Source organism: Plectropomus leopardus, chromosome 1 (genome assembly GCF_026936395.1).
Source record: "Plectropomus leopardus strain MGB_pleo_1.0 chromosome 1, ASM2693639v1, whole genome shotgun sequence".
Taxonomy (NCBI): Eukaryota; Metazoa; Chordata; class Actinopteri; order Perciformes; family Serranidae; genus Plectropomus; species Plectropomus leopardus.
In genome coordinates this window covers 37025590-37046516 of record NC_142176.1, presented here as the reverse complement: position 1 = coordinate 37046516, position 20927 = coordinate 37025590, and the positions used below count along the sequence as shown (strand labels likewise).

Sequence of the window (20927 nt, the reverse complement as noted above, 5' to 3'; positions counted from 1 at the left end):
CCCATTATAAGTAATGTTATAGATTGTTATTTTATTAGTCAAATACCAAGACTTATACAGTCTTGTATAAATACATAAACTAAGTATTAATGGTTTCCAACTAATTTGTAAACCTTTGTAAAAACAAAAAAGTAAATTATACAATATAAATATCTCTTGATAGATAGACCAAATATTTATAACACTTTGTTAACTATTAATAGTTGGTTTGAAACGGTTTATAAACATTGTTTGGATGGTTTCTATAAAGTTGCAACTGCTAATGGTAATAAACTGTTAAACTGTTAACAAATACCATGTAGCAGATCTTGAAATACTATTTGGAAGACCATTATAAAGTTGCAGTTGCTATTTAAATCTTTTGAGTCACTTAATAAATAATGTCTTTCTAAGCACTTTGTAAGGTATACATACATGTTTGCCCTTCATTAAATTTTTAATAGGTTACAAAAGTTGCAAAACAACAATAACCCACTACATTTATCTTTTGGCTCAAAGTTGCATGTCAACATTGACTTTCTGTTCATATATGTGTTTAAAATGATAATCACACAATCAGGACACAAACATGTACTCTTTATGTAGCTCACCTATAAAACATTTAAAAGGGCCAAATTAGTTTTATCCATACAATCAATAACCATTGACAACATTTTAACTATCTAAATAATGTTTGTAGATGCTTTACAGAGTATCTAATTCTGTAGTATTGTTTTTACCTCTTTAGTTAAAACAGAACCTTTTATTATAATTAGAATAATGAAATGTAAACTTGAGGCAAATAACTCAGTGCAACATCAAAATGGTATGTCATGAAATAACAGATGTAATCATTAGGTAACTGAATATGTTCAACTACTTAAATATCCATAATAGTACAAGTTTTGAAAAAAAAAACCAGTATTTAAAATGGGAATTAAAGTGAGAATTGTATGCTCATCTCAGACAATTTCAGGGTGTTCTTCCCAATAATCCAGGGATGTTGTACTAACCAAGATAAGCAGTGTGTGCTACTTGTTAAACCCAGGATGGGGGAATAAGCCACGTTTCAGTCTCAAATCAGATACAGCATCTTGGATATGAGAGTTAGCAACCCCTTAGCTCAATGTGTCATGTGCTAATCACCACTGGGGCTTAGAAGAAACCATCCCCCGCACTGCAGTGGAATCAAGGCCTGACAGATTTTCACAGACTGACTTGCACAGAGTCAAACCTCACTCACTGCAGGTCACTCACTTCTCAGTGGCAGCAGTCTCCACTGTTCAACATTCAAAGTTAGGATCTGAGAATCATATGGGTGCTGGTCACCCACCTCTTCAGTGTACAGGAAATTACATATTTTTGTCAGCATCATCAACTGAAGGCACATGAAGCCACCAATATATCTAGAACACCATGTGATTGCTTACTTAATAATGCAGAGCACCACTGAATCAAATGTTTAACATCTTAGAGAGATGAACAACAATTTTTTCACAAACAAATGAATATTTAACCTCCTTTAGGGATGCATTTCGCATTCCATAAATGTGCTGGTAATTTTACATGTCAGTGTCATCTTTCCTAAGCTGGCTGTTAACAGACTGTTAATTTCACTTTGTCAATACTACTTGATAACTAATAAATAAATTGCAACTACTGATGGTACGCTGATATACACTGATACACATTGATGGTATATTGTTAAACTGTTAAAAAATACCATGTAGTGGATCTTGACATATTATTTGGGAGGCCATTTTAAAGTTGCATTTGCTGTTTTAAATCTACAGTCACTTAAAAAATGCTTTGTTTCTCAGCGCTGTGTTAAGCATGCATACACGTTGCCCCCATTAAATGTTTTATAGGTTAGAAAACTATTTATTTTCATATATAAGTTCAAACTGATTTATGACCAAACCTTTTAAATTTATATCACTGCAGCTCAAATGAAAAGGGTTCAGGAGGTGAAAAAATGGACTACATAAATTCAACATTACAGATCAATAACAAAACCTATGTTACAAAACTACAATAATCCACCATGTTTTTTCTTTGGCTCAATGTTGCATTCTGACATTTTATTTCTGTTTCCTGAATATGTTTAATATGATGATCAGATCTATCACTCTTACTCTTTAGTTTTGTTTTACTCCTATAGTTGAAACCAAACCTTTATTATGATTAGAACAATTAAATGTTAACTTGGCACAATAAACTATGTAACATCACAATGGTTTGCCATGAAATTCATGTAATTATTAGGTGATTAAATATGTTCAAATATTTAACTATCCAGTAAAAGTACTACTTTTTGTATCAGTATTCAAGCTAGTGGGAATTTGGAGTGGAGAATTATATGCCCAATCTGTAAACTTTTAGGATGTTCTTCCCAATAATCCAGAGATGTTGTACCAGCTAAAATAAGCACTGTGTGCCACTTGCTTAACCCAGGACAGGGACAGACCCATGTCTCAGGGAGTCAGTGTTGGAGGTAACATTCTAGCGAATATAAATTAGCATCTCTGAAGCTTAATGTGGAATGGCATATTGACCATCGTCAACAACAAAGAAACCAACCCCACACTGCAGAGAATCAAGGCCTGGCACAGAGCTGCACACGCTGACCCTCACCCTCTCCAAGTCACTCATTTCTCAGAGGTAACCTTAAAGGCACATGGGTGCTGACACTCCACTCAGTCAATGTGGAGGATTGTTTAATGCTTACATCATAAACTAAAAACCCTTTAAGGAATTTGAAATTTTCATATAAACCAAAACTGTGTTGAATAATAATAAGTCCTCTGGTCACTGCAGCATGCACACAGAGAGATGGCAAATCATTTAATCCAATAGAAAATGAGTAGTCAGCCTCTGTTAAAGACACAATCCATAATGTGCTGGTAATTTTGCATGCCAGTACACCCATTTAAAAACTCTCAGTTCCTCTCCTACAACAGAAGACTTCAAACATTTGCAGACAATCCAATCCAAATCTCTCAGCGTTATTTTTTATTTTACTTGAAAGTGAATCCTATTTTGATCCTAGTTCTGCAGTTTTGTATTGTTGGTTGTTTTATATTTCTTTAGTTGTTTTAGTAGTTGTAGTTGTTTTGGTTTTCTTGAGATCTAGTAATGTGTATATACAATTTTATCTGTCTAATGCAGATTTAAGATTAATTTAAAACATTGGAGAAAATATAAAACAAAACAAACAAAACAAAACAAGAAGTGTCATTTGTACAGGCCAAGAGGGGACAAAGTGTGGACTGACTTTCCTTTTTAGAATTTAAAGTTAAAGTACAGCCAAAAGTACAGCCAAAAACCTATAGAATTTGGAAATAGTTCATCTCAGCAGTTGAACAGAGGGTTTCAGAGGTTAATCATTCCTCTAACTGACTTATCCCTGTAACTGAGACAAACTGATTGCTCACAAAACTCCCATATTATAAATACCATTAAAGATTGCTCTAGTCATTTATATCATGATGGTTGTCAATGTGTTTTCAACACAAGGTAAAAAGGAGCACACTCTTAAACAGCAACTCAAAAAACTTATTCAGGTGCACGATTCAAAAAGCAATGTACAAAAAAACTAAATGATATTTCTATCTCCAATTTCCTAAAAAATAAATAATTTTATTATTACATTTTGTAAGATTTATTTTCTTTGAACAATAATGCATCTAACTTCTTTTTCCTATTCTTTGTCATTTATCCATGTTGAAATGGGAATGTCACTCTATACTATATATCTAAGATGGAACTTGTGTCATTATATACCAGCCAACAGTGGACTCATGTCACTTTATACAACTCAAGTGTGGACCTCTTTTCTGTAATGTGGAGCGACAAATAAAATGGATTCTATAGATGGGCACACATACATTGATTTCAACCATAACAATAAATGCCAAATTCAGTTGATTCCTGTGAATTCTGGGAGACCCTGCAATTTTGTCAAATCACTGCAACTATACAGAATTCTTAACTATTTAAACCGGTTAAAATCTGATTTTCACTGTATGTTCCCACAACTAATCCACTCAGTTCCTCAGTTGCCCTCTAAGTATTTCTCTGAGTGGCTCTGATGTTTTACAAAGAAGACTTTGACCAGCAAAGCTATTTTTAAATTATTTGCTTCATTTTATGCAAATATTGGCTCTGAAAAGGCATCATTCAATGATGATGAAACTTTTATTCCTTTTTTAAAAAAAAATAACATTTTTGTTTTAATATTCTTTTCCCAATAGAAAAAAAACTTTAAATCCTCAAAAATAAAAACCTAAAACTTGCATGGCATTTTTTTGCTTGTAAAAACTGTTAAATGGAAGTTTTGAGTACGTCCATCCATATTCTCAAGTGATGCTAGCCACGCAAGATGTATGCAGATGTGCCTCGTTGTCTGGCTGTCTACTGACGATAATAACAATGCCGCTGGCTCTGTCCGCTATGTTCTCATCTCACATCATCCTGCCATGATCCAGATTGATGGGTATGCTAAAAGCACTGACAGAGGGAATGTATTTGAAAAGATAACAATGAGAATGGACTGGGTAGCTCCTTTTTAAACACAGTGTCAAGCTATAAAATGGTAAAGATATCCACAACGGTTGAGCCTTTTTATATTCAGTTACAAAATACATACTTACAGATCCTTTTAGAAGCAAAAAAAATTACATGATTTAGTTTAGATATATTTACAAGTAACTTGTGTCATTATGTACCAGCCAACTGTGGACCCCTGTTGCTTTATACTACACGCAAAGTGTGGACCTCTTTGCCTGTAGAGTAGATCAGCAAATAAAATGCATTCCTGTGATTATAGAGAAAAAAACATATGTACATTGTAAGATTGACAGAAATCTAGTGCTTCTAGTGCATCTAAAAACTCAAAGGGAGTTTTGGAGGATTGAGCTAATCTCAAGGTTAAGTTAAATTTGATAATAAACTAATTTAAGCAATTCATTAAAATTAGTAAAGATCTTGCTGGTATTTTCTCTCCACATTTTCTTCCTATCCTTATTATTATTATTATTATTATTGTTGTTATTGTTATTTCTCCTTTCTTTAGATTTAAAAATATTTCCTTGCCCTCTGGGGAAGCCGATTGTAAAACAGTGTCAAGCTAGATGGTTAAGCCATCCACTAAAAACTGAGCCTTTATAGTTTGTTATAAAAATATTAGTTATAATTATAATAATCACAGTCATTGTAATCATAGTTGAGGAATAATTTTTGAATTATTTAGGTGAGATTCTTTTGTGTAAGTCTTATCTATCTCATTTTATTTATTCTTTACATGGTGGAGTGTGAACGCCACTCCATGCTATCCAAGAGGAACTAATTGTCATTATGTACCAGCCAACAGTGGACTCATGTTGCATTATCTCATGTTTGGACATGTTTTCTATAATGTGCACCCACAAACAAATTACATTTCTATGCGTACAGACTGAGAGAGTGTATATTGAAGTATATTGAAAAACTGATTGACATTCAGTGCTCGTGGAAAACTGGTCAGGTCAGTATCGCTAGGGACTGAACAACTCTTAAAGGTCTAGTCAAGGTCTGATGTTACATCATTTTACATAATTAAACCTAAAAAGAAAAAATCTTACTGCTGATCATTTTATGTAAAGGTTTATTCTGCTTGGATTATAGTTTTCTTGCTTTTTTTAAGGCTCTAAAATACTGATTTCTCTCCTGCCTTCTGGGTAGCCCTTTATTTTAATACAGTATAGAGCTTAAAACTTATGAAATCACCTAAAGCCAAGCCTTGAATTTTAATGCAAAGACTAATAACAAATCACTTTTCAGGAGACTGGTGTCTTTATTAACCCTATCATGCTATTTGTATCATATTTGATACATTACATTCTGTGGCCTTCATGTCACCCACATTAACATTACTAAAGCCTGTTTAACGGCCCATCTGCAGTCTGAAAGGCTGCTGGGGAGAGGAGTGTTAAAAGCGACGTGTGTGAATGGTCGCTCAAATACCAGCGCCCAAACCAGGAGGAGAGCCTGAATATGGATATAAACACTCACACACACTTTTGGTCCCCTCTTGGCAAAATCTGAAAAATTTCACCAGAGGCCATAACACATGATTTTATGATGATTTAGAGCATGTCCAAGTGGGGACTTAAAAAATGTCCCCTGTTAGTTTTGCCGTTCCCTGTTGGTGACTGTGTAACGATGAGTATGTTCCCTGTTATATATATGCGCGAGTGCACACACACACACACACACACACACGCGTCAAACACACCCTCTTTTCCCCCACTAATATGCTTATCCCCTCTTCCCTGTCCCTTGCCCTCTGTAAAGGGCACTACACACTGGCACTTTGACACCTTTGTCCAAACACACACACCAATTGATTTCTGTAAGCCTGTACTGTATAACAGCATCATCAAGACATAAGTAAATTTTAGGTGTTGTTTTTTTTGTCAGGATATTCTGTAGCACTCCTTCCCATCCAAAAAGTAGCATTCCCTTGCCAACCTCCTGTCAGTTCAGTGCTACCGGTGTGTGTGCATGACCTGAGTATATTAAGGGTTCACAAGACAGCTAAAGAATTAAATCAATTACATCTGAAAAGGATAGTCAATAAAGTGGTTAGTTAGTCGACAATTAATCTGCAACAGTTTTGAAACTTGCTAACATTTGAAGTCATTTAGGTATTCACAGCGTCTTAATTGTGAGGATCTGTCTCTCACCATATCTGACATCACAGTCATTTTAATATCTTTGGATATTGGACAGTTTGTCTGACAAACAAAGCAATTTAAAAGCACCCCCTTGTGTTCTGGGAAATTGGGATGGGCGTCTCTCAGAATTTTCTGATATTTTGTAGACCAAACAATGACTTCAAGTATGTTCTGCAGATTAATTGAAAATGATAAATTAATTTGTTGCAACATTAAAATTAATTGGTGCTGATGGATTTGTCAATTTATTTACTTAGTTGATTGAAAATAATAGACAGTCATTTAAACAGTCAATAAATTAAGTACATTTTAAGCAAAACAAAAAAAAATTGCTGTTGTTTTTTTAAAAGGGAGCATTTGCTGTTTAAATATTGGTTATATATACAAATATACAAGATAAGCAATTAATCAACAAATAATCCAAAATGGAAAATAATCATAATGGATGCAGCCCTTTTAAAAAAAATACTCTAATGATTTTAATTCAACTGTTTTTAAAACAACAGCAAATAAAGTGATTTTAAGCATACATATTTCTATTTTTATTTCCAGTATGCATGACCAAAATATTCAGTAATCAGGTTTTCAAATTTTTGCAATAAAAATGCTGTCACTAAATCTTATCATATATTATACATTATTTGACTGTTGAAATTGCCCATACAGTCCGCTGCTCTGAATGTTGGGGCTATTTAGAATCTGGCAGCTTCCAGCAGCTGCTAGAAAATATATGCATTTATGCAGCAAAGTGTTTGCACATGTACTTCTTATGTTTATGCACAAGCATAGATGCACACAAAAGCCATCCTTTGGGATTGTTCTTCTATGGTCGATTTCAGGCCCCATGAACCTTGGTCCTGTATAGAAAAAGAACCAAAACCATTATGATATCATTATAAAGGTGTTCTGTATATCTTAATGTCTCACACACCTCTCCTCTCTCTCTCTCTCTCTCTCTCTCTGTCTGTCTAATGGTCATTCTGTCAGGATGGAAAGTTCATCAGAGTTAATGATGTCATGCCAGCAGACCCACCTTCAGCCAAGACTGTCGGACAATCCTCCTTCGTCGACTTTGGTGAGAATGACTTGTCATTTGCTGTAATTGTTGACTAGCCCTGTGTGTTTGTGTGTGATTGAGGTATAGTAACGGAGAAATCCATTTTAAAATTCACTTTGAGGATTTTGGTTGTGATTGTAAGGACTCAAATTGTAAAAAACAAGTAAAAAACACTGGAAATCAGTGTGTGAATGCACTCATAGACGCCTACAAAACCTTTGAAAGTCGTATGAGTTGTACTAGTATAGATTATACTCAAAAGTGCCCTGCCCCTTGTGCGTGTGTGCGTGCGTGCGTGCGTGCGTGTGTGTGTGTGGCAGATCCATTCCTCTCCTAAGTCCTTTAAGCTCCCTCTGCATTTGAAGCTGTGTTGCTTCAAAGGCTTCCAAATAGGACTGTCTGGTCTTTTTGGCTTTGGCATTTTCACTACAGCTCTCTCATCACATAACTTTCTTTCCTCACACACATACCGCACACACACACATCACAAATGCTCACCCCTTACCAGGCAGGCTAATCTCACGCGTGCACACACTGTCACAAACACACACTCCCACACAACACACTCTAATACACAAACTCAATCCCGCATGGAGCCAGATTTTTTGTGAACATCTTATCCCCTTAAACAATCTTGGCCAGTAGTATTCATTGTTCAGCTCAGCTTTACATTTATCCGCAGCAAATCTCCACTGGCTCTGTAATCTCCAGGCTGCAGCCTGCGCACCACACAGTGGCCCCTGGTCGCTCTTGTCAGAGCCACCACCTCAGTCAGGGGAGAGTTGTGGTGGCTTTTTATGCTTGTTTTAGAAACTAAAAACCATTTGGATTAAGAGTCCAATGGTGTACAACAGTCGAGTAAAATGAGGAACTTCTGGATGGAAAACTAAATGAGTAATAGTCCTCGCTCCCTCAAACTCTGGTTTGGAGATTGCCCTGAACAATGCTCTGTAACTCCGGTTGCTATAATGAAGCTGGTCAGGTGCCAGAAGTAAAAACTAGTTGTGCTGTGCACCTCGCAGAGTAAATGTGAATAACTCTCAGCACATACTACAGAATTTGCTGCTCCGGATGAATAAATAGTCTTCCAGAGCCTAAAGCCAAACGTAAGCTTTTCCTAGCTTTAAAGTGAGAGTGGGTTACTTTTGCTGAACGGTGGCCACAGTAAACAGAAGTGGCAATTCCAGGATAATTGAATTTGCCTACTTTCAATGAAATGATAATCTGAGACCTGCAATAATGTAAAAACAGGAGTGCAAGTAACAGTGATAAAATCTTCAGACTGACTCAGGAATGTTATATTAATAATATATATCTTTGATACAATTTACAAACGTATGCAAGTTTGCTAATATTGGCCGCAATCAGCTAATGCTCATTCTAATCGCAGTGAAGGCCCAGTCACATCAGAGTGGTACAGCACAATTTATTTGTAAGTGCAAAATCTGTGGTTGTAGAATCATGCGGATATAAATACTACTTAAAAGAGTAGGTGGCAAACTACCAAAGCCACATTATTTATGCAAAGCAATTATCTCTGTAGAGTCTAGGGCTGTACTCAACGCAGAATTATGTCTGCCATAAGAGATTTAGCTGTTCGGGTTATCCTGGTTGTCTGTCCATCCCATTTTCGTGTAAGTGATATTTCAGAAACACCTTGAGGGAATTTCTTTAAATTCGGCACAAATGTTTACTTGGATTTAATAATGAACTGACTCGATTTTGGTGGTCAGATGTCATGGTCAGTCTGACCTCACAAAACATGTTTTTTGCCATAACTCAAAAATGTCTATGCTAATTATGATTACAGTTTCCATCAAAAAGGTAAAGCTACCGTGACATCATAATGTTCTACAAAACACTTTTGTAGTCACATTCAACATCATAACTCAGGAACAGAAGGGAAGGCATTTGGTCAGATACTGAATTGGTGACACTACTCTTGACAATCTTGAAACTCTGCTGATTGTATAGATCTTCTGTGCTGCTGGCGGTAAGATGTGTGTGAAGCATCCATTTCATTTTTTATTTCATTTCTTTATTAGGAATATACAGTGCATAATAAGAAAGAATGTGAAGGAGAATTGCCCAAAGCTCTCCAGGGGCTTGAAAAAATGGCATTCTCCAACGACTACAATAAATACACAACAGTACAACAGTAATAATAATCCTTTAAATAAATAAAAAAAATTAAAAACAAATACATCACAATGAGAATTAATCTCCCTATATGCACTCATCTGTAAAGTAAATCATTCAGGCTCAGATTAGCACACATTAATTGATTCAGGCTGTATGCACAACCACTGCTGATGTCAGTCTAAGAATGTATTTTCATCGGATGTGATTTAACGATTATATAAAAGAGAGCTGAAAGAGAAGAAAAAACAATTAATTACACAAAAGAAGAACAAACATGTTTTTACAGACATGGATGCAAGCTGTACGTGCAACTTGACTGGTTTGCGGAGGTATACAATTCTAGTATACCTAGTTTAATCTAGTTTCTGTAGAGTTTGAACGGGGTTCTACAGAATGTTCAGGGTAACAGTGACCGCATAATATAGAAAACAAGACAAGTTAGCCCTCCGAGCAGATGCATGCTAACTACATCAACAAGAGATAGTAAATGCTCAGCAACGCTTTTTGCAGACACAAGATATCAAACAAAAGCCAGAGACTGTATCGTATTAAGATGCTATAAGCTGTAAATTCACCTCTTGTAAGCAGACGGCAGAAGATAACGTTATATCACAGTTTGACCAGGTAATGACTCTCTTCCTTTGTGCAGCTTAAGAGCACTCACTCTGCAACTACATCTGGGGACTGAGACATCTGCAGAAGTAACCCGCACATAGACAAACAAAAACAACAACAAAAAAAATCAGACTGCTCGATGTGAAAAATAACAGTCAACCAAGAGGTCTCATACTGGTGATTCAAATCTTCGGCTTTCAGGGCCCGAGTCAGTATCATATCATATTGTTTCTTGCAGTAGTTGTCCTTGAGAGAAGGAGGTTAGACTGTCTCCAACGTGCACATTTTCAAACAGCGTACCCAATGATTCAGGAGAAGCAGCATGGGGCTGCTTAATGTCTGGAGGGGGGACACTGCAGTGAGTCCACTTATGTGACCAGATTTCCTCTGCTGTACTGAGAGAACAATACATGAGAACAAAATATGTCATTTCCTATGAAACAAAGTATTTTCCCATGGAAGGCCCAACAATTAATCCAACTGCACACATTTATCTGTATGAAAATATATTACTTTCATTATGTATAAAAAGTATGATAAAAATCAAATGTAGTATCCAAACAAGGTTACAGTGTAGTCTGGTTTGCAGCATTTGTCTTTTGTTTTTGCCTTTTTTCAGTTGTTTTTCGTTTGTAGCATTAAGACCCATTTTTTTTCATTTTGCCAGTGTGACCTTATCACATTAGTTTGAGCTATGCGATGTTGTTAGCTGTGTAATGTTTGATGCATTTTTAATTAACTTTTGGGCTCGTGTAGCACTGGCACACATGAGCACACACACACAAACACACACAAGCGTGCACACAGAGCTTCACACTGATAAACACATCCTTATTGGCAAGATTAATCTGTTAATCTCATCGCAGATAGGGGTGTCCATCAAATATTTAGTGAACAAACTTCCCTTTCCCAAACTGGCAATAATGTATGAGCCAGAGGGGAAATGACCTATATGCTGTGGGTGTGTGAGTGTATGTGTGTGTCATGAGGGAATCTGTCTCACAGCGTGTGAGTTCGTGTAATTTGCTGGCGAGTGTGTGTGTGTGCGTATTTAATTCATCATCTCTGGGGGCGGCGACCTTTTTTTGTTTAAATCTCTAGCTTATCTTGACAAAAACTTTTTCATTTCTTTAATCTTAGTCTCTTTTTTTCCCCCTCCTCCTTCGGCTGGGAAATGTCACGTCAAGACGTTGCCCTCGTTAGCTTGGAGTGAAGCCTTTGAGGGTCACGCTTCTAATAATCTGCCAAATTCCGGGAGAGAGATGCCTTGCAGGATATAATGTCTCTTATTTTTGTTCCGTTTTGTCTTCTCCACTCAGCCCGTCCTCGGCTGTCACTGTCTGTCTTTATTTCTCTTGATCTACTGTATATCTGCTATCTATGGCTTCATGCTTTTCACACTTTTTTTCCCTTCTCCTCCCACTATTCTTGATCGAAACAGCTTTTGGTGTCACTCTCATTATATTGTTGGAGGAGGGCTCTGTAGTGACCCACTATCACCCTGTCTATCCTCTTAAGTCCCTCTCTTTTTTCCTGAAGGATTCATAAAAGCTTCACTATTCACTTTGCTTAGGAGATAGAGAGATTAGTGTTTTACAAGATATAGAACAATATTATCCAACACTATGTTATAGGATTATAATATGGTGTGCTAGGCAATATTTAATTTGGTGATTTTAGTTGAGGCCAAATTATAAGACACGCTATATCAATTAATATTAATTTGATACACAATCATCACCTTATCTAACTATATATCTTAATCATTTTCTATCTTTTTCTTTATTTCTAAGGCCTTATTCAGAATGCCAGCCCAAATTCTTTTTTGGTATATCCCAAAAGTAACCAGATTGCTTTTAGAAAGCAGTTAATCACATAAAATGTGATTTTTGCAAATTGGATCCAAACATAGATTGGTTATGGTTATAGCCAACGTGACATCAGCCGTTGGTTTGAGGACTTTTAAAGCCTCAAATTTGGCATTTTGGCCATTGCTGTTATGGATTTTTGGAGCCAGAAGTGACCATATTTGGATAAAAAGCGAAAGGGTGAAAATAACCCTGACGCTGGCTGTATTCATGGTTAACTTCGATATTGCTATGCCAGGCAAAAAATTTTCAGGCACTGAAGCATTAGAATTAACTTGCATGAACTGAAAATACACTAAAAAGGGACAGTTGCAGCTACAACTATACTCTGTAAATCTAGTGTTAGACCATGGTTACGCTACCTGATCAAAGTTGTTGTCATGGATTTTTAACCGGCATAAAACCTGTCAAACAAAGCAGTCACACCCTCAATTACACAATACATTTTAAATGGGTGATTTATATAACAATTCATCCCTGCATCATGTCATGTTGTCATGAACAAGGAAGTAAGCTACAGAGATCCAAAATCCAGCTTGTGAAGACGTTCATTTTTGCTGTAAAGTTAGGCATTTTAACATGAGGGTCAATGAGGACTCACTTTTGGAGCCAGCCTTGAGTGGTCATTAGAGGTACTACAGTTTTGGGCACTATTGTTTTGGCTTCATTTTTCAGCTCAGAGTCAGTCGCTTGGATCCAAACCACATTTGGAGGTGGTTTGATTTGCGGCAACGCCATCCCAACTTGATGTCTTTTGAAACTTGATGCACAACTATAATGTCAAATCCAGAATGACAGAACTGCTGAGCAAAACCCATTCTGCTGTTAGCAGAGAGCTATGGAGAATAACAATTCATGGACAGAAGCCAAACTAAATTGTCTGCTGGCACTTTGGGCAGTGAGCTTTTGTATACGCAAAACTAGAGGAAACAAAGACCTTAATTTCTTATGCTTCCGCACTGGAAAGCTGTTAAAGTAGTTACCTGCAGTCTGAACCCTAGCCCAACTCTGATATTGTCAGGCAGAGACAAAAAGAGATGCTCCCTGCCAACAAGAGTGGAGTCATTGTTTGTTATAAAATCAATGGGGCTGAATGGGAGACTCAGTGTGAGGCAGAGGAGATTGGCTCTGACAAGAATTGCACACAAAACTGAAAGATATCCTGCACCCTAAGGTAAAAACTCTTTAAATATTTTAATGCCACAAGTCCAAAATGGATGCAAGTCAGCCTGAAGCAAACTGTGTTCTGTCTTTTATATTCTACTATAGTTGTAAGACAGATGCACACATGCAGCTCGAGTGTGATACAAGAATATAGAAGTGAAGTTCTCTCTTCGTCATGCTTTTTACTGTATAGGTCCAAGTTTCTCAGGTCATATGACAATGATTATTTTAACTGGCATTAAAAGCTTGTTGTTATGGTGAACGGTGGTGTTGTCACAGTCATTTTAATAAGTTAAACATCTTAAATTTAAGGGCTTCTTAAAGGGATTGATGTTACATGTAAAGTAAACCGACAATAACAGCTAGATTTTATTCTGAGGTAAGTAACAATAATTATATAAAATATCTGAGAGGTGCTAACATTTGGGGCTGGCATTTATGTTTTTTTAATGGCAAGGCCCAACACTTTGGTCCTGATATATTGTTAAGGTGGGTGCCCTAAAGTTTTATCTAAACAGTAATGGTCCCCAGAGGATGTGTGCTCCTGACTCCTCCTGAACTTTCCTGTGGTGCCACCATGGAGCTCACTTTTTCTTTTTTTTTATGCCCCCGCGCTGGTGATTGCCGTGCCTGAAGGGATTATGTTTTCGAGTTGTGATGCATTACCTCAAGAACCCCTCGACGGCTTAGTTTTCAAATTTGGCACAAACGTTCATTTGGATTCAAGGATGAAGTGATTCGATTTTGGAGATCAAAGGGCAAGGTCACTTTGACATTGCTTTTGCCTCAGTCTCGTTAAAGCAATCTCACAAACACCTTGAGAGAATTTCATCAAATTTGGTACAAATGTATGCGTAAACTCAAAGATTAACTGATAAGAATTTGGTAGTCAAATGGTCAAGGTCACTGTGACCTTCAGTCTGTGTCATTCTCGTAAATTTGACATGGTGATTCAAGTTGGTACACTATAATAACCACTATTGGATAGATTGCTGGAACATTTGTGATAACAGCTTACCTTGTAAGTTGCTTGTATATATATATTTTTTTCTGGCTTGAGTCCAGTTAACAAATCAAGTTCATACTTATGGTGATCTTAAAATGTTGTCTAGGCTGCATCTAATATGATCAATTCACGAGTCCTTAGTCCTTAGTCCTTAGTTTATTTTAGTTTAGTTTAGTTATCAAAAGGACAGTATGCAATTACATTGATCATTTACAAGAAATGGAAACAAGGTTGCACCACATTTAACGAGACGCTAATTTCCATCTGTAATCCTACGCTTAACAGGCTGACACAGAATATACAGTTACAACACAGTAAAGAAAAACATATGCCCCACACAACAAAGAACAGTAGGCACACAACCGACAGCACAAAACACAACATGATATACACAATAACCACATCTTTAAAGTGACCAAGTTACTTGTTCAAACAACACACACACACTGCAATACAAAAGTCAGCACGGAACACACAGCAACCACAGCTAAAGTGACCAGATTTCTGCAGATTTCTTGCTATATATAAAGTAACTACAAATTGTACAATGATGGATACAGTCTCCAGTATTTTAGCTATTTTGAGTCGTTGCAGGCCCACTCCCATGGTAGTGCATGCTTGAAGTGCAGAGAAAATAACAAGAATACCATAGAGTATGCAATGCAATCCAATACAAAATCACAAAACTCAGCCTGTTGAATCAAAACCTCTCTGACACAAAAAAAGACAATTGAATATATCAGTGTTGCATTAAATTGTACAAGTGTTGCTGCTTTTGTGTGTGGCCCCTTTTCTAGTATTTACACACACATTTCTTCTTTATCTACTGACCTGCTTAAATTGTCCTCCCACTGCATCAGCATTATCTCTGTCCACCAGCCTAACTCTGTCAATATTATTATCAATCAGCGTGTGTCGCTCTCTGTGAGGCCATCTTATGAGCCCATCTGACCACCCTCTTTCCAGGCTAATGACAGACCACATTATGACTTTACCCAAAAACTTTCAGTGAATGACCGCAGGGTGGCTGGAGGAGAGTAAGGAGTGAGGCAAATGAAAGTGTGAGGTGCAATGGCGCACTTGAAAAAATGATATGAAATGAGATAGAAAAGAGGATAGAAAAGTAAACATAAGCCGAGGTGCATGATGTGGAGAGGGAGGATGGCAGGGAGGATAATGAAGGAGTGAAGGGAAAATGTAGGAGAGGATGAGATGGAGCAGAGAGCAGCGTTGCGTCCCAGTGTGATCTGAAGTGGGAGTTATTTCCATCACAGTGTCATTTCTCCTTCTATCTTTCTACCTCTACCTTTCGCTATCTGTCTCTCACGACATTCCTCTCTATATTTTCTTTGTTTTTGTTCTCTGTTCTGAGTCCACCTTCCTCTACATCTTTCCCTTTATACATCCGTCTAGGAATTCATCTTGGAAAGCTCAGTCAGCTGCAGCAGTTTCAGATTATTATTATGCAAATAGTTCTCATATAACACTCTAATCATGAAAAATGTCCTTTTTATGGAACTATATTTAGAAATGTCTGTCATACTTTTTTTAGCCTTATGGTGATCTAGCCTGATCAGAGTTTGAACTAAGTGAGAGTCACTAGAGGCCCCCATGATATGATATAATCACGATACGATATGATCACGATACAATATTATTGGGATTTATTCATTTTGTGGTGGATGATATATTGCAGTTTTTCAACTGCAAATTATTATAGTGAAACATTGTTAGCATCTGCTTATTTAGTCTGTTCATCTTAAGTCATTTGTATTGCAGCAAATCGACTCTAGTCGACCGAAAGAGCAATTCATTTTATTTTTTTTTTTATTATTCTAGTCAGCTACCATTGTTAAATTTGAATTTAAAGTTTAATAATGAAATTGATATTTGCTTTCCATGTATCAATGTGGTATCACCATGCAAAATATGATGATACTATGCTGTAATGACACCACCAACCCCTTGTTTGCACCTGGTGAGTGTTTTCCCTCTGTGTATGACATGGGCTAGTCCTTAAAAAAAAAAAAGGAATTTAATTGCTGTCTTTTATTTTAGTGATTTTAAGGCCCAGACACACCAAACCAACATCAAACTTGTGGCAACAAAGGCAGACTGTTGTGTCCCAAAGGACTGGCCAAGATGCAGAAAATCAAATATCACAGTATCTTTTACCAAATACCACAATTTGGCCCCAGTAGGGACACCAGAAACAAGTTTTATGCCTTTGCTTTTCGATTTTGGCTTATAATTGGATTACTTTGTTCTCACTGTTCAGCGGACATTGAAAAAATAAATGATTCAGTAGTCCCTCCTGAAGTGACCAATACCTCATCTGATAGTCCCAAGTAAGCTGAGTCCTTGGCTGCCTTGGTACATACTCTTTGCTGCATGTCACCCCTCATCCTCTCTCCTTTCTTACCTGTCACTCACCAGCTGCTCTATATTAAAACCAATAAAAGCCTTAAAATGTTTTAAAGAAAAAAAAGTCACTCCTTTTTGCTGATAAATGGACCGATCTCTTATGTCATTAATCTAGTTTTACGACTGAAACTGGCCTTTAATCTAACACACAGACATTTAAGATTTAATATCTACTACCACTTTCAGGCAATTGAATAGAACATGTTTGTAAATTGGAATTGAATTGCACCCTTTTTAGAATTAAAAAATGTCTCTTTTGTCTGTCCTTCGCTTTTTGCCACAGTAACAGAACACACATGCCCAACATGATAGATGCAGTTAACGCTGTACCGGAACAGTTCGTTTGGATGTGCTATATTTGTTCCAGTGTTTAGCCGAATGTCATGTTTTAACTAGCTCCCGCAGGCAGAACACATTAGCTAAACTTGAGTGTGCATGCATACTTCTTCTGCCACTAGACGGCAATACCTGTGACCAATCACACCTGAAGCACTTTTTGCACTTACTAAGGGTTTTTTCTTTAAGTCTAAATTCTTGCTTGTGTTGTATGTCGCTTTGGATAAAAGCGTCTGCTAAATGAAATTGTAGAATTGTAGAATGTGTATGTCCGTAGATGCAAAGGGGAATCTGTCCACACACCCATGTTTGTGTGCTTGCATTTCTGTTTCCAGCACTAGACTCTTAATAGATGCACAGCATATGCCAGACAAAACAGGCCCATCTGCCTTATCACTGAGGTAATTGCATTTTTCAAAGTGACAGCGGCAGATGCATAATTCATCATTAGGTAAAGCACAACGAAGTCCCACAACCAAGTGTGTCAGCTAGCCTCACTGCAGGTAGGATGGAGGGAGGCTGCGCCGCAACCAGCAGCTAAGATAGGAAGATTTCTCAGACAGCGCGACAGGAATGTGTTTGGAGGTGATATTTAAAATTGGAAAGGCTGTCATCATGCTGTGTGTGTATGTCTGTATGAGTGTGTGCGTGCGTGCGTGCAGGTAAGTCAGCATGTTAACAGGACAGCCTATTTCTCTCTGCTCTCCCCTCAGGCGTTCTTTCTCCACTCATCTTATTATATTGTGTTACATCCAACCTCTCCTCCTCTCTCTCTTTTCTGTCTGCTTCATTCTCCCCTCAACCACTGCATACCTTTCACACTATTTTTTTGCAGTCATTTCCCTTTGTTTTTTTTTTTATTTTTCTTTCACCGGCTGTCTTGTCATGTTTTCAGCCAGTCTGCTCCGCTTTCTCACTCGCTTTGCTTTTTCAGTCTCACGTTCTTCATCGCTCTCTCTCTTAGTGTCACACTCCTGCAGAAATGGGTGTACCTGTAAAACGGAAGAAGTGGAGCTCTGCCCGGCTAATTGACATCAGAGTCAGTTGTGTAAGCAGTATCACATAACAACATGTATCTGTTTAGACTATATTAATGAATAAAAAGAGCAGCAATGGGATAAAAAAAATCTCCTAATCAGGCATCATTTTGCGATATCCCTGGCATTTAGAAATATCCCAATCTTCATGCAAATGATTGAATCCCCCAGGTTCACAGTTTCAGTTTCAAGTTCAGATATTAATTTGCACATTTTAATATGCAATTCAATGCAAATTACAAAGTACATCTGCAACAAAAGTGTCCTTCATTGAAGGTACAAACCTGCGTCACCCTCTTTCTTATTCCAATATCTGCTGTGTGGTAATTATGCATAAGTAGCTCTGCCAATTATAAGGACCCACCCACAGTGATCTGCACACTAATTAGCAATTTACTTTTGAATATGTTTTAAAAAATGTTGCATATGTTGCAAGTGTGGTGTGTTGAAAGGGAAATTCACAACTTCCATTTTGTGTTTGCATCCACTATTATAATATAGCAGACAGTTTCAAGCTGTGAGGCATGCCTCCCCAGGGAGGAATGGGAGAGTTGAAGGAGGGGGCACGGAGGGAGAGACGTGAGGCAAAGATACTGCAGGAGGTGAAAGGGACAGGTGCATGCCAGTCTTCCAAAAACAATGAGAAGTTTGTTGTTGTTTGGCTCACTGATTTGAGCTGCTGCAGTGTCTGTGACACGGTTGATATGCATATTGGTAGATTCATTTAGTTTTATGCTTTCTAGGGATATCGTTGTCTCCATCACTTGCAAGTAAACATCCATAAATGTGCTTAGAAATCGTAGGAAAGAATACATTTTATTTAACTCCAGAACATGCTCAAGAATCATCATGTTTTTATATTGTCTTCAGTATCAAAATGATTCAGTGATAGATGTCTGTGCATCCATAGATCGATTACAAGAACTATTACTAGCCTACTTTAAATATTATCAATTTGCCATAATAAACAAATGTAGTGCAAAAAAGAGTTAAACTGACTCCATGACAAGATTATACTTCCTGTGGACATTCTATAAAATCCCTAACCATAATCCCAATTTATGAAAACTGTAGTTCCCAAACTTAAAGCATTATCATTACACAGTAAAATAATAGGAGTTACAAAATCCATGAATAATATCATTTTAAGAGGGGAGACAAAGGTTTTATTTCTTTGTTTGTTGTTTGTTTTGTGGTGGGGGGTTCTCTACTTGGATCAACATTCACACTGCGATGGATAGTTTGGATTTTTTTTTTTTAAGTAGGGCTGTAGGAGGTACTTATCCATAATCAGTGTGTTGCTTACAGTAGACGGCAGTCAGCAAGCCTCCATTTTTTGAAGCAGGCAGGAGTACCACCATGTAAGCTAAGCAATGTGCCGCCACTGCCTCAGCAACTCCCATGTTCTGCAAGGTGAAATTACTGTTTCTGTTAATAGTGTGGTGGCTATGAAGGGAGCATAGATTGATAAAATGGCTTCAGTGAACTATTGGAAAGGGCTGTCTAAAGCTAAGGTAAAGGGATAAAAATATTCGAAATATAGCGTACACTGATATTGACTTTTTTTAGTGGCTTAAATCTGTAATGTAATGTTAAAGTGTATGTAGTTTATATAATGCTCTTGTCCATTGTCCACAGCACAGTGCCTAGCTTCAGTGATCATATTTCTGCCTCTTACTCCAAACTGCTGACTAACATCTACTCGATGTAATACAATGCCTTCCTTATACCACATTTAAGAGGATCCAGCTAACTCTTTAAGATTGGAGACTAGAGGGACTTAATTTGATCAAACACTTCAATGGGCCACTTCATAAGGACTGCACCCAAAGAAAATACTGAAGCACATGATTCACTTAAATGTTTAATAAAGTGCAAAACGACTTAAGTTTTAACTCGCACTGCATCTTCATCAAACAGTCATGGTGCAAATTAAAAAACTGAAATAACCTCCTTCATTCAAAGAACGATCTCTCATTAGACTTAATTTGATGTAAATCTAAAGTGAGCATGTTTGATGGCTATGAGTACATGCACCCTTTTTTAACATGACTTTACCTTAACAACTGGTAGATGAAATCCAATTCAACATGTAGAGTATGTCATGTGACAGTTTTGACTTTTGATATATGATCGATGCTGAATAAACCTTTTCTGGAGAAATAAATGTTAAATGGTTGTAGATGCACTCCTTTGGCTTTGGATCAGTTTTCATGTGAGAGCCCAGGACTTTTTTTTTTTTTTCAAAAATTTTAATTTATCAGAAAATACCAACATGTTCTCACTTCGAACTCATCACACGATACCGCTCTGTCAGGAGTTCCCGTGTCAACCTATGATGTTTTAGGTATCCTTGTGTGTCAGCTGTTTACAAATGCACATGGTGGTATGACACTGCCCGTAACGTTACGTCAACAAATGCACGTGGTGGGATGACATCATGATGGGATTACGCGGCTCATTATTGTGATGTCAACAATTGCACGTGTGCAGGGATGAAGCAGCATTGTCTCTGTGTTCACACAACAGCGCTGATTGTCACAATGATTGAGATTAGGTAACAGAGGTACATGGTTAGGTGTA

The 20927-nt window shown here is 37.2% G+C and overlaps 1 protein-coding gene across 1 annotated transcript in view; it reads left to right on the top strand.

Annotated features, from left to right (window-relative positions):
* Positions 1-20927, top strand: part of itfg1 (integrin alpha FG-GAP repeat containing 1) — a 192678-nt gene that overhangs the window by 50675 nt on the left and 121076 nt on the right. The window contains exon 8 of the mRNA XM_042484273.2: positions 7683-7770. Within this exon, the coding sequence (XP_042340207.2) occupies positions 7683-7770 (88 nt within the window). The remainder of the gene's footprint in view (positions 1-7682; positions 7771-20927) is intronic.